The sequence below is a fragment of the Mirounga leonina genome, unplaced genomic scaffold (assembly GCF_011800145.1).
Source record: "Mirounga leonina isolate KUSES-001 unplaced genomic scaffold, KU_Mleo_1.0 Mir_115, whole genome shotgun sequence".
Lineage (NCBI taxonomy): Eukaryota > Metazoa > Chordata > Mammalia > Carnivora > Phocidae > Mirounga > Mirounga leonina.
Window position 1 is genome coordinate 26,970,488 of NW_023270268.1, and position 14,633 is coordinate 26,985,120.

General features: G+C 41.1%; 1 protein-coding gene across 1 annotated transcript in view; it reads left to right on the top strand.

The window, feature by feature from the left end:
- COL6A5 (collagen type VI alpha 5 chain) overlaps positions 1-14,633 on the top strand; it is a 79,216-nt gene that overhangs the window by 43,919 nt on the left and 20,664 nt on the right. The window contains 9 exon segments of the mRNA XM_034994554.1: positions 208-270; positions 1,694-1,744; positions 1,866-1,901; positions 3,259-3,321; positions 4,574-4,636; positions 7,193-7,228; positions 7,345-7,381; positions 10,978-10,989; positions 13,249-13,762. Of these exon segments, the coding sequence (XP_034850445.1) occupies positions 208-270; positions 1,694-1,744; positions 1,866-1,901; positions 3,259-3,321; positions 4,574-4,636; positions 7,193-7,228; positions 7,345-7,381; positions 10,978-10,989; positions 13,249-13,762 (875 nt within the window).

Sequence of the window (14,633 nt, forward strand, 5' to 3'; positions counted from 1 at the left end):
AGGGAAAGCGGTGTTTGTGCCCAGCCTTGGGCTGTGCTGCAGTTTTCTGCTTACCTTTGGGGAGGTCGTTACTGGTTTCCTACACCCCATCTCCTTGCTGAGCATTGAACCCTCACTGAGAGGCTCGAGTCTCCCCATCTCAACTTCCTATGGTGGGAGCCACGTTTGATTTTACTGGTCTGAAGCTCTTCTTGTCTCACTTACTAGGGAGAACCTGGAATTCTTGGAGATCCAGGGCCAATGGGGCAAGCCGGACAGAGAGGAAGACAGGTATGACGTTTTAGGACCCTTAACTTCTCACTGCTCCAAGTGCTCAGTTCTGTGGTAAAGAGAAGGGGACTGGTGAAAGGTATTGAAAGGTATTTTAGGACCTCCTAGGAAGATGCAGGGACATACTCCCACCCCCTGCAGCTCTCCTTCTATAGCTAGTCTGTCTGTTAAAGCAAAAGGAAAACAGCTCGAGGGAAAGGGGGGCTTGCAGAGAGGATAATGGTTAAATTACAGCAGGACATTTCAATATTTTCACAACCAGGATGGCCACATAGATGCATGGCAGTTGAAAAACAGCATTACCCATTTCTCTCCCTGTCTTGCAAAACTCTAAGGCAACAGCAAGAAGAGGGGAGTAGAGCCAAGAAATGAGCCAACTGTTCCAGTGGCTCTGGCCGTACCAGCATCTCTGTCCATGGAACAGCCAATATAGGAGACATTTTTTCATTTCTTTTCAAAAATAATGTTTATTATAAGTGTTATATATAGATATTGTAGAAAATTTACCAAGCATAAAAGATGGGAAATGGGGAAGAAAAATTACCCATAATCTCACTATTTTGAAATATATATCATTAACATCCTGGAGATACCAAAAAAACTACTCAATTTTTCCCTTTTACCAGTGTATCATGAGTATATTTCCATGTCATTACATTTTCCCCTAAACATCACTTTTAAAAGCTTCAAGATATTCTACTGAATGTGTATACCTTAGTTCATTTGACCAATCTCTTGCTATTGAATACCTGATTTGTTTTCAATTTTCTATTGTCATAAACAGCGCAGCAATGAACATTCTTGTATCTAACTAAATTTTTAGACAAAATCATAATTTCTATCTAGAAATTTCCAGAAGTAGCGTGACTGGTTCAAAGAGTATGTGCCTATTTAAGTTAAGCTTTGAACTCTTTTGCAAAGTGGCCTCAGGAATATTCAAATGACTATGCACCCATGTGTTACATAAGAGAACGTGCGCTTCAGGGCATCCACACCCACAGTGGGCTTTGTCACTTTCTTTTTTTGATCTTTACCAATTAACAAAAAATAGCATCTCATTACTGTTTCAGATTGCATTTCTTTGGTTACTAGTGAGGAGGACATTTTTCCATATGTCTATCAGCCGTTAGCAATTCTTCTTTGGGGAAATTCCTCAGCATGTCCTTTGAATCAGCTCCAGTATTCCAGGCAAGTAACTGCCGCTGAGTCCCTTGGTCCTGACCATCACTCTGCCCTCTGCAGTATTTGCAGGGCGGAGCTGGCCAAAGTACCAGGGCATATAGCAGGAAATGAGGAAAACCCAGCAATGTGCATGTCCCCAAAGCTTGAGGTCACTGATAAAGCCCCTCCACTGGAAGTCCCCAGTATAGATTGCAATTAAATTTCACTTTTAAGAAATTAAAATGAACTGGTATGTTCACAGGGAGATTATGGCATCCCAGGCTATGGTCATATGGGACGAAAAGGAATAAAGGTAAATATGGAAAGCAATTATTTCTTTAATTGATGAAATAAACCTAAATAATATAAAAAGAAACTATCATACTGCAGAAGTGGTCTGTTGATTTATTTATGTTCTCTGCTGCAAATTGTAGGGCCCAAGAGGTTTCCCTGGAGATATGGGGCAAAAGGTACTGTGCACATGACCTTGTTTTGAAATTACCATGACCTTAACTTTCTACTTGAGAATGAAGGTTAAAGAAAAAAAAGCAAAAAAGCAGGGCAATTGTTTTGCCAGGGCTTCATGAGTAAAGGACCAGATTTAACTACTATGGATCTTTAAATTGGAAAAGACTGACCTGTCCTTCGTTGCCTGATGTCCCTGTTCTTGAAACTCCTATCTCTAGACATCCTCTCAAGTCTAGTCCTTCTGTCCTCTTGATTTCTCTGCCTCGGGAATCTTATTCCAAACTCTTGGCTTCAGCTATTGCTGTTTGTTCTATCATTGTGACCTTCACTTCCCCTTGCCTGGAAGGTGACAACATTCTTCTCATGGTCTCCATTTCCACCTTCTCCCTACTTCAGTTAGTCCCAAACACTGCTGTCACTTGGTGTCTTCGACAGAATGACCTACTCATGTTCCTCTCCCAAGCAAACAGTTTCCAGAATTCCTCACAGCCTCCCAGATTGAAATCTACCTCTGTGCTCTACCACTAGACATACCTTCCATTTCAGTCCGAGCAGCTCCTGTTCTTATACACTGGAATTCTGGGATAAGATTTCCTTTTTTTTTTTTTTTAAGTGTGCTGTCCAGAAGAGTGTCTTCCAATAGTTGGTGCTCAAATTAAAATACAAAATATGGATTACAAAAAATTGAATGTCCAAGCAAATCAAATCAACTACAGGAAAACAGCTAATTTTTGAATCCTCTTAAAAGTGCTTTTAATGGATGAATTACCAGAAGAGATTCTTTCCTTAGCTAGAGAAGAGTGCGAGAGGGAACTATATAAATAACTGTTAGGACAAGAGTTCTCATTGTAGAAGACCAATTTTCTAATTTACTGATGAAGAGAGAAAATTAGCATGTTTCAGTTTAAGGATAAATGTGAAATTTGTTTTTTGATAAATAGGCGCTAAAATTCATTTCCCACCAAGGTCAGAGCAAATTTTTTTTTTTTTTACCTTCAGCTTTTTCAGAAATGACTCATGAATTTAGGAAGTAATTATTTAGTATTTTCTGTAGTTAATACTCCATATGTTTTTCCTGATCTTCAAGCATTTTTTCTTTAGATATTTTTAGTAACTGATTGGGCAGCCATTTCCTTGATATTCATGCATAAATATTTGTATTCTTAGAAAATTAAAAATAGTTTGGGGAATATTTAAGTGTATCAATAATTTAGTTCCAAGCAACAGGGGAAGGTGACATTTAATGTTTAATATATAGTCTTGTTATAAGATCAATTAGATTTTAGATTAGAGAGAATTATTTTTATTCTTTTATAGAAAATATTTTAATATATTGATTTTTTATATCTGAATCTTTAGGGTGCTGTTGGTGATCCTGGAATTCCTGGGGGTCCTGGACCCAAAGGATTTAGGGGATTAACAGTAAGCGGCCTATAATTCCAGAAATAATAAATGTTTCTTTGGAAGACTCTGGCTTTTATGTTGTAATAATAAATGTGCTTTATTGCTCTAACCCAAGGGCATCTGAAATGCCACTCTCTGGCTTTGTGACCTTCACCACAGCATTTCAGGGTCTCTATTTCTATAACATGAGACTTGAACTTGACACCAAAGATCACTTTCTGCTCTAAAATTCTATGGTTCCATGAATCTGAACTATTTTAAAGATTTATGGATTGATAACTGGCTGTTCCAAGAAATGTCAGTGCCTCCCAGTGTTTTCTAAGCCACATATTAAAGCCCAGAATATTAACCCTGAGCGGAAATGCAACTGACATCTTCCCGCTGTGTTCCTGAGAGTTTTCTGACAGTTCCACTACCCATACCCAAGGTCATCTAGGGCATTCATTTTAAGGAAGGCTGTTGAGATCTTCTAATTAACCAAGTGTAGAGTAAAATGTTATAGTTTTTTAAAAAACAAAACGCTGAGACAGCATCTTTTCATTTTGAAGTGTGAATGTAATATCAGTGGTCATTATCAGCATGAAAGAGATGCAGTTCAACATATATTTTCCATCTGGCTGGATAAATTTCATTAACATCCGTATCTATCACCTTGAAGTATGGGAATGACGCAGCCCACCCATGTCCTCTTATGTATGTGGAGAATTATTTTTTGATTTGATCCTTTGCAGATGGGAGGTTTTTAATTAGATCTCTGTGTGCCCTAGTATATTTGCTTTTTTTTTTTTTTAGCACCAATCCTAGTTTATGACTAATTTAGATTCAAATGTACAGCCAGTGCCAGAGCAAAGTATGTCACTAAATGGAGGGTCTACGAGGGAAATGGAGGTTTTCCAGTGGTTAAGAATGGCTATTTATATTACAAGAAAAGGAATTTACTTGAGTTGAATTAATAGTTGCTTTCTTTAAAAACATTTTTTTAAGGGGCACTTGGGTGGCGCAGTTGGTTAAATGTCTGACTCTTGATTTCAGCTCAGGTCATGATCTCAGGGTCGTGGGTTCAAGCCCCCACATCAGGCTTGTGCTCAGCCTGGAATCTGCTTGATATTCTCTCTCTTCCTCTCCCTCTGCCCCTCCCCCTGCTCATGCACTCTCTAAATAAATAAATAAAATCTTTAAAAAAAATTTTTTTAATTATAAAGTCTCATTAAAACTGAGGTCGTTTCCATGGATAGACAGCGTGGAAACTAAAACATGTTCTTATCTGCAGCTCACTGTAGGCCTGAAAGGTGAAGAGGGACCTCCAGGACCCCCAGGCCCTCCTGGACAGAGAGTAAGTACACCATTAGAAATAAGTAGCCTAGGGGCCCCTGGGTGGCTCAGTCGGTTAAGCATCTGCCTTCGGCTCAGGTCATGATCCCAGGGTCCTGGGATCGAGTCCCTCATCGGGCTCCCTGCTCCACGGGGAGCCTGCTTCTCCCTCTCCCTCTGCCTGCCTCTCTGCCTACTTGTGCTCTCTATCTCTCTGTCAAATAAATAAAAATAAATAAAATCTTTAAAAAAAGAAAAGAAATAAGTAGCCTATACTAGTTTCTAGGTTGTTCCCCAAAAGGGGTACAGATTGTAAACTCAGAGCACTGGGTTCAAGTCCATATTCTGCTTCTTGCTGGCTGTGTGCCCTCCCACTTCCTACTCTCTGCCTGTTCTCTCAGTTTACTTCTAAAATGGGGACAACATATCCTGTCCTACCACCTCAAAAGGTAGCAGTGAGGACCGCATTCTCAAATGTGAGCACTCTTTGTGAATGATAAAGTTCAGTGCAAATATTAGCTGTTACTGTTATTTTTTTTTACTAAAGTTTAAAAATAGGGATGGGAATGTGTAAGCTTCATAAAGGTGTCCTGGCGAAGTTCCAGCATGCAAGACAAGTTGATAGTTTTCCAAATCACTGTTGTTGCCTTCCCAACTTCAAAATATAGACTCCAGAGAGATTTGGAAATATGACCACAGCTTCGCACTCTGCTTCCGGTGCAAACGAAATGTCACCTCTGGAAGCAATCCCAGGCAGAGTCAGGCACATCTCCCAGTGATGAAACGTGCCATACCTCTATTTTAGTGCTTCTCCTGTTACCATAATGATTTATTTACACATCTCTCTCCCCTGATGAGCATAGTCAGGTAAGAACTAAAAGTTGCCAGCACCTGGGTTTATGTAGGAGGCGCAGTAAGCATTGTGTACAGAGTGGAAAACAGATTATCTTGTTCTGTGCACTCTCAGTGTTTTGTGACTACCTGGAGGAGTTCTTTCACTTGGGACCTGATAGAGAAAACAAAAGCATGGATGTTTAGTGGATGACAATAGAATTGGTGAATATGTAGTCTCCTGGGTGAGACTCTAGTCTCTGAGTCATACTGATCTGCTCTGGATTTATCTCCTTTCCAGATTCTGGAGTTCTCATGTGGGGGTCCCACGTCTTCCGAGCCTCCATGCTTGGCCCTGCTGGTCCACTAGAGCATGGTTTCACTGTCCTGGGCTTGCTGGTCTACCAGAATGTGGCTTTTCTCTTTTGGGCCTGCTGGTCTGCTAGAATCAGATCAGCTTCTTTGTCTTGGGCTCTCAGTTCTCAGCCTCTGCTTAAGAACTTGACTGAAGCTCTTCTTTAACTCGGTTCTTTAGGACAGATGCTCTGGAGCTCTGATCCTCTGTAAGATGTGGACTGCCTACTCTTACTTATTAGCCAGAAACTGTTCCTCTGTCTGTTTAAATGGCTGTGCATTCTTTTCTGTCTTGTGCCATAACTTACAAAAGGAAGGTTGAGACTCTTCATTTCTTAGTGAGATATGTAATTTCCTGATTCTGATCAGGAAGAACCTGTGCTCCCAATGGGTAGAATTATAGATACCACAACATTTCTGGATAACACCAACAGTACACAATGGGCCACCTCAGGATTCAGTAGACATTTAACTGTTAATTGGATGGATGGATGGAGGGATAGACGGATGGACAGATGACCCAGTTGTCATTTAGAACAGGGGTTCTTACACTGACATCCCTGGTTGAGCTTCTGAGGCCAGTGAAATTGTATGAGTGTGAGCCTGTAATAGAATTTTCTGGAGCCAGCCTACTAACATTCACCAGTTGCCAAAAGAGACCTATGTGCATTGAACATGTTAAGAACTGCTGCCAAGGAGAAGCCTGATCCTGATAGGGGAAAAGAGAAAGAAAGTTCAAGCTGTGAAAAAAGCATTGTTTTTTTGTTTTGTTTTGTTTTTTTGTTTTTTTGTTTTAGGAAGCTTCCTTGATTCATTTCAGCCAATTATGCGTACTCCTTTGTTTATAACCTCTCAGCATTTATGAGCTTACTCTTTTGTGTAATGTTCTTCTTTTGTATAATGCCCATCTTGCTACGTAATTATCTCTGGTTCTTTCACATATGTAGAGGTGTATGCTACCACCTGCATTTTAAACTCCTTGATTTGTAATACATCTGTACCTCTGAAGTCTTAATAAATTCCTTTCCTTGTGGTATGCTTTGGGAAGCCTGCTGTTTACATTTCAAGTTTTCTCATGAGAAGTACCTTCTAAGTATTATATCCTTAGTACAAACATCTTTAAGAAATACTTTTGTTTCTTCTCACCTAGAAAAGTAATTCAGTTCACTCTGGGCAGACATTAGCTTAACTAATCTAACACTGAAACAAAGAAGTTTACACCATTGATTTAAGTGGGGAAATAGCATCATAATCTCCTAGTTCAGGAATACTTTAACCACTCTCTGCCAGCTGTGCTTTTAAGAATGAGGTTTTTTTTTTTTCTTTACTCTTGTTTTGTCACTAAAGACTCCAGTTCACATTCCAATAACCTGCTCTGGTTTTGTTTTCCTAGGGCATGAAAGGCATGGTGGGGAAGCCTGTATATTCCGTATGTATCTCCTTATTCACAAATGAAAACCTAACCCGTCCACCGGCAAATAAATATGGCCCCTCAGAGGTCACTGTGCTCATGTTTCTGTTCTCTTTCTCTTTTTTTATTTACAGCAATGTGATCTGATCCAGTTCATGCGGGACCATAGTCGTGAGTATCTGTGTGTCGTGGGACGAGGGGGTTTGTGGATTGGTGAGGGCACTTAGGATGAGTGTGGTGTGGGTATGCAGAATCAGTAAGCTAAATCCACTGGGGGCATGTGTCCTCTGCAACAGGCTTGTCCTAAGTACTTGCTGTAGGAACAGCTCGTATCAAAGGTGGGAGGGAAAGGGGTATAAGTAAAAGACTCAAGAAGTGTGATTCATGTAGGAGAGAAAATGTGCTTATGGGAAACAATTGGAATCCAACTCAAAAGGTGTGTGAATTAGCTCACACGATTTTGTACAAAGGTCTGCAAGGGCCTGGTGTTAAAGGGATGAGCATGGAGATTTGGGTTTAGTCAGTTAGTTACTTAGTAAATGAAGTCTCCTTGGACAGGGGTACTTGGATTCAGTTATGGCGAAGTAATAGGGGAGTAGCAAAAGAATAGTTTCAGCAGAGGAATAAAGCAGAAGTCAACAAATAGACAGATTGTCTTTGGTTAGGAAGAAACGGAAGTGAGGTAGAAGAAGCCCAGTGATCTCGTTTCTGAAAATTTATCCCAAGGAAATAAAACAAAAGAAAGAAAAATTATATGCAAATATGCTTGTTGAAATATTATTCATTAGAGCAAAATGAATATACCTTTAGACTATTTGCACTTAGAGAATAATTAAGTTATAGTGCATCATCTTCTGATCAAATACTGAGCAGATAATTGGTTTTTTTGAAGACTCAATCAGAATATAAATAATATTGTCATTAAAAAGCAGAAAATTAAATTGGATCCTCATTATTTTTACATATAGGTAAATATTTACACAGAAAAAGTTCTAGAAGCAGAAGTAGAAAAATGTAACAACTTACTTTGTTAGAGTGGTAGAATTTTAAGTGATCTGTCTTTTTTCATGCTTCCATGGTGACTTATAATGATGCTTATACAATCACAGTCAGAAGAATGTAAGATGGGAAAATTGGAGAGACTTTACCACAGGAGACTGGATAAAGATGTAATCATTGCAAGGGTGGGGCAAGGAAAGAACAAAAAGAAAAAAAGTTTGAAATAAGTATAAGGCCAGAGCAGGAGAGGCTTAGGACCACTGAGGATGAGAAGGCAGGAGGAAACGTGAAGGGAAATCACTTGGTGGGAAAATAGGATGACTTTAAACATTTTAGAGGTAGGGGGATGTCGTACGGGCCCTAAATTATCTACAGGCAGCTAAATAAATGGACTGTCATAAAGGTGAGGATCAAGTGAGGAGACTGTGATGTTGAAGTCACTCGCACACTTGTGGTCCTTGAGGCCACAGGGATGGGTGAGGTCCTAAGGATGTGAAACGACAGAGAAAGAAACAGAAACCCAAGGGATGAATTCAGGAAGACATCTTAGCAAAAAGAGTGGGGCCAAAGGACAGCAAATGGCATTGCAGAGATGGGGAAGTCCAGCAAATGTGGGTAGCTTGAAAAAAAGCAAGAAATGCCAAGGGACAGAAGATTCAAAGGGAGAGGACCCAAGTGAAAGACATTGCTTGAGAATTGAAAGGCTCTCCAGCACACAGAGGAAGTAAGAACCAGGGTCTGGGGTCCTGGGGGGGAGAACAGAGGGAGAGCCATTGAGGGGAGGGGAATTCTTCTCAGGAAATCAACAGATATCTTCCCAAGGAAGAACGAAGGGGAAGGAAGTTGTGGGGGAGGTGAATACTGGTCTGTGGAGGGTTAGGGATTTGAAGACAATTTTCCAACACTAAATGAAAGGAGTTAGCCAGGAAATTAGGGAGCCAGGGGCGTGTGGGTTCTGTAACCAGACAGGGTGCTGGTTGGGGAGCATGGAACTCTAGAATTCAGAACCAAGATGGGATTTGGATGACAGTTCTTTAGAGCTAATTCAGAGGGCCCTGCTTTATAGGTGACATCACGAAGGCCCTGTGGGGTTGAACTCCTGGTCTACCAAGTTTGCTTTTCAGTCCTGTAGCACCCTAGTCCTGCAACACTGGGGTGAGGCCCCAGTCCTGAGCTGGTGATTGGGACTCCACCCCCAGAATAAAATAAGAGCTGTAGCACCCTAGTCCTGCAACACTGGGGTGAGGCCCCAGTCCTGAGCTGGTGATTGGGACTCCACCCCCAGAATAAAATAAGAGTTCTAGGAGGCTGAGGGGAATGTGGAGTGGGGGTGGTTGTGTTAGGAGTTAATTGGACAGTTACGTAGCCAGGGCCAGGGTTCCCAACAAGAAAACAAGGAGCTGGGACAGCTAAGACGAAACTGCACCAGCTTAGATAAAACCCACAGCAGCATCTCGCCTAGCAGCCTCTGCAGAAGTGACTTTTGCAAAACATCCTGTAACAAAACAATTAACCATAAAACATTGGTACTATCACAGGTAAGGCAGTTAGTCTCCAAATGTCAGCCCAAAAGACCATCAACACAGGAACAATAACCCGATAGATAGACGGGTACATGATCAAAGCCCTAATTGGCACACCTTAGCAGCTAATCCACCAGTTGCAAATAAAATAGGAGGGCTCAAATGATTAGAATTTTGGAGGGAGGGGCATAAGTGAAGAAGATTTTTAGGAAAAATAAACACACTTAAAGAGATCAAGTAGTTTCCCTGAAGTCAAGCAGCTTTGCCACACTCAAACCCAGACAGGTGCATCCGTTTCCAGAGCCTCACAATTGGGTTGGAGGTGGACAAATGGAGGTTCTCAGAGAAAAAGGGATCTGCTGCAGGCCTTGAGATGCAGAGGAGGCTGTGGGTTCTGAGTCCTGTCTGTTGGCTGTTAGCATCTCAGCAACCACAGGATTAAGACAGTCAAAGGGTGTTAATAGGGGTGACGTGAGAGGGCATGAGCTGTGGGACAGCAGGGTGAAGGCTAGGTTGTTGCCAGTGCTAATAAAATTTTTTATTATATCGGAGTGATTCATTTGCTTTTTAAAAATTGAGAAACATGAGCAAGGAAATTGTCAGGCCAGTGCTTTCTAAAGATTTACCAACATCTCCCTCTGATTGGTCCCCTGTTTATGGAGTAAATCACTTAGAAAAACCAGATGCTGTTTTGCTCAGGAGAAATCCTTGGGGGCTTCCCTCCTCTCTCTAGATACAGAGATCACTCAAACCCAGGCGCTGTATTTTTTAGCAGAGACCAAGTTTATTTGGAAATCCCCACATTTCTGCGGGAAAAGAGAGGTTCCCAAGGTGCAAGGAAAATAAGCTCCATATTTTAGCCTTGCCTTGCTGAATGACTCTCAAGACGATAAGAAGAGAGAGAGAGAAAAAAATTGAATTTGAGCTATCTTGCCTTTTAATCTGAGGCTCATCTATTCTACTTCTAAGACAAGTGATCAGTGTTTCAGATTTCAACCGAAATTATGCTGAAGTCTGCTGGCCATGGTTCACAAGGAGAAAAGGTCAGGAAGGTTCACCCATTAATAAAATTCAGTGTATGTGTTCCTCAGGCCTCTAACCTTGACTTCCTGTAATTTAGGAATTAGCCTCATTTGCAAGTAGAGTCAAACAAATATTAAGGTTTGCTGAAATTTTGTTCTGGGGGATTATTTTGTCTGTGTGCCAAAAATGTAACAGATTCTTCTCTCTCTCTGTCTTTTATAGCTTGTTGGAAAAGTGAGTATTCTTACTGTACTGTGTTGCTGGCTGAAGTAATTAGCTGCATTCTGACAAGACCCATTTGAAAGAAACTCTCAGCCCCATGGGAAAAAGGGCTTCTTCCTTCTATGCTGACACTTCAGTTTTGTGATTATGGCTGTAGTTGTCAATGTCATGTTTCTACCCGATGGTAAAATGGTGACACCCAGCCCCAAGCCCCTTCACACTATTGTGCTTTCTAGGTCCTGTCTCAGTTTCACAATTCAGTTTCTTCATGGAGTAGGCCCGCATTGCTGGGGAATTCAGGGACAGGGCTCTGAATGACCACATTCTCTTGCTCTGTTGCTGACCCTGTGGACACTGGCTTCTTGGACCGGTGATGTTTCTTTTCCTGTCTCTGACCCCCACACACATATTTCATCTCACCAAGTGCCCACCTTTTGTACACCTGACCTTGCTGTGGATGGTCTTCCTGGGGCCTGGACTGCAGTGGGTGTTGCATGGCACCTTAGATCCCTTGGACCCCATTGCCGCTGAAGCGGTTATGTCAACGTCAAGAGCTCCTGGACTTCCAGAAGCCTGCTGAAGTAGACCCATAGGGACTTTTTTTTTTTTTTTAAGATTTTATGTATTTATTTTGACAGAGAGAGACACAGCAAGAGAGGGAACACAAGCAGGGGGAGCAGGAGAGGGAGAAGCAGGCTTCCCACCGGGCAGGGAGCCTGATGTGGGACTCGATCCCAAGACCCTGGGATCATGACCTGAGCCGAAGGCAGACGCTTAATGACTGAGCCACCCAGGCGCCCCGACCCATAGGGACTTATCCCAAAAGTTTGACCTTATCCCAAATTTGGCATCATTAACTTTAATTCTGAAAAATAAACAGACAGAAAAAAAAAAACACCCAAAACTTACACATATAAGTACCCAATAAAACTTCATGGATTTGAATTAAATTTATCAGGTACTCTGCTGGGCACTAGGAAAAGGAGAAAATAAAAATAAATAGAAACTGGTTGTGCTTTCTGGGAGAATCTGTGACAATAGGTCAGTCTTGAAGATGCTTGCCTAGCGCTTCTTTAATAATTTTTCGTATTAGGGCAAAGAAGGGGAGAATACTTAATTTTTCATATTTTACTGTTCATTATTAGCTTTGATATTTTTCTTCACTGTAAAATTCCTTGATTCAAAACATCTCTAAATCAACCTTTCCTCTCCTATTCTATTGCTGAGAACAGTGGGTTGGGGTATGGGATATTTAGAATCTAATGTGCTTGGGGAGTTAGCCAGCTTGAGGATAGTAGAGCAGCCTATGTAGATGAGGGTGTTTGTTTTTTAAATAATCCCCTTTTCTCTTCCTGTGTTCAGACTTTAATAGCACCTTGAAAAGTTAGGTTTGATACATAGGGCAGATTCCCTATGAGGTTCCTAAAGTTCAATCACCAGAACATTATTAGCATTGAGTTGGAAATTGCAAACAGCCCCATTTTTATAACAGCTCATTGCAAGCCTGCTGTGGTCATGTTGCTCCCTTCCTCCAGCCACCCTTGCTTTCATTTAAAAGCTAGCTTCTGTGAGGGCTCTGAGGGCCCCTCTCTTGGGAAACAGCCTCTTTGTCCTCCAAATGCTCATGAAGAATAATAGTCACTCTGTACCTCTCCGTGGAGCAATCATCTCCAGGATAGATTCCTTGAGGGCAGGCTTGAATTTGGGTCATCTTTGCATGTATCTCAATGTATGTCACCCTGCATATCACCCAGTGTGCTACTTAGTGAATATTTATTGCATAAGTGAATAAAAATCTTCTGACTGACTATAGTTATTAGTAGATCATTTCTGAAGATTTTTGAAGACAGTGAACTTTCAAAACCCTCAAAGCTATCATTTCCTTTTATTAATTTTTTAAAAAATTTTACTTACAGTAAAAATAATTTTTTTGTGTGTGAGTTCCATTTCAACACATGCATAGATTCATGTAACCACCAACACGATCAGGATTCAGAACTGTTCTATCAGCCCAGATACTCCCGTCAATTTCTTTTTAAATAGCAGGCTGGTTGAGGGCTGTGAAGTATTATACCACTGCATATGAATGCTCTAGACTCATGTAACACTTTCACATGAACAAAGAGTTACTTGTGCATACCTCTAGTTCTGGAGCTGGAGGCAACATCTGCATCTCCCTAGCCCTTGGTGTGAACCAGCCTCACCCCTAGAGTAAAAGAAGGGCTTTTGATCAGTGAAATGACGTCATACTTCTGCATTTCATGTTCGCAGAAAAGTGTCCAGTGTACCCAACAGAGCTGGTATTTGCCCTGGACCAGTCCTACGGTATCTCCGAACAGAGATTTAATGAAATGAGGGAAATCATCAAATCCATTGTCAATGACCTTAACATCAGAGAAAGTAACTGCCCTGTGGGAGCAAGAGTTGTTGTAGTTTCCTATGACTCAAGTACCAGCTACCTCATCCGTGGGTCAGACTACCGTAACAAGAAGCACCTCCTCCAGCTTATTTCCCAAATGAAATATCAACCCCCCACAGAAGCTCGAGACATTGGTAATGCAATGAGGTTTGTGGCCCGGAACATTTTCAAGCGGACATATGCAGGAGCCAACGTGAGGAAAGTTGCTGTGTTTTTCGGCAATGGACAAGCGGCCAGTCAGTCATCCATCATCACCGCCACCATGGAGTTCAGTGCCCTAGATATCAGTCCGGCAGTCTTTGCTCTTAATGAAAGGATTTTCCTTGAGGCTTTTGAGGTAAGAACTTCCCTTGGCAACTTCTTCATGTGTAACATGGTAAGATGGGGCTAGTGGGGAGTAGGGTGGGGTGTGGGATACATGATATTACATGATACGTGATACAGATGTTTTCTGTGATTTCCCCAGCTGTATTGTTGCCAGGGTCCATGAAATCCAATGTCTAATAACAACAGTAGTCAGTGATAACAGTAGCCACATTTGCTCAGCTCTAGCTGTGTGCCAGGCACTGTCCCTAGAACTTGACATACATACTCACAACCCTCTGAAGTGAATGCTGTTGTTATCTCCATTTAAAACAGAGGAAACTGAGGCCCAGAGAGTTTGAGTGACTTCTCCAATTTTGTACAGCTAATAAATGGCTAAATCAAAATTCAAACTAAGTTTTGTCTGATAGAACGTACCATGAATATGGGGCTCTACCAGCCGCCTGCAGATCAGGTGTTTCTCACATCTGTGTTTTAAACACATGATGAGTTTAAGCCTTAAACTCATCATTTGCTATAGTCTGAGAATTGTCTAAGAGGAAGGCTACATCCATGTATGAATTTTCAGGTAAAAAAATCTCTTTGATGCAATCACTTGGAAAACATTTATCTGAAAACACAGAGAGAGACTCATGATTGGTTCAATGTCTGCACAACAAGACACTGATGTTTGAGATCTTTTTCAAGTGATTCAGTGACTGATTACCAAGACTTAATAATCTGATCAATACCTCTTTAATCTCACATTATTTAAATTAATGAAGAATTTTCAATGTCCCAATATTTCTGTGGCCACTAGAAGGCAATTTGGGAAGGTCTTTGTAGAAAGCAGATGTAGGTAGCATGTATGCTTGAAGTCTGCAAGTCATGTCTAAACTCATTTAGAAAATATTTTCAGTATTTTAGAGGTTTT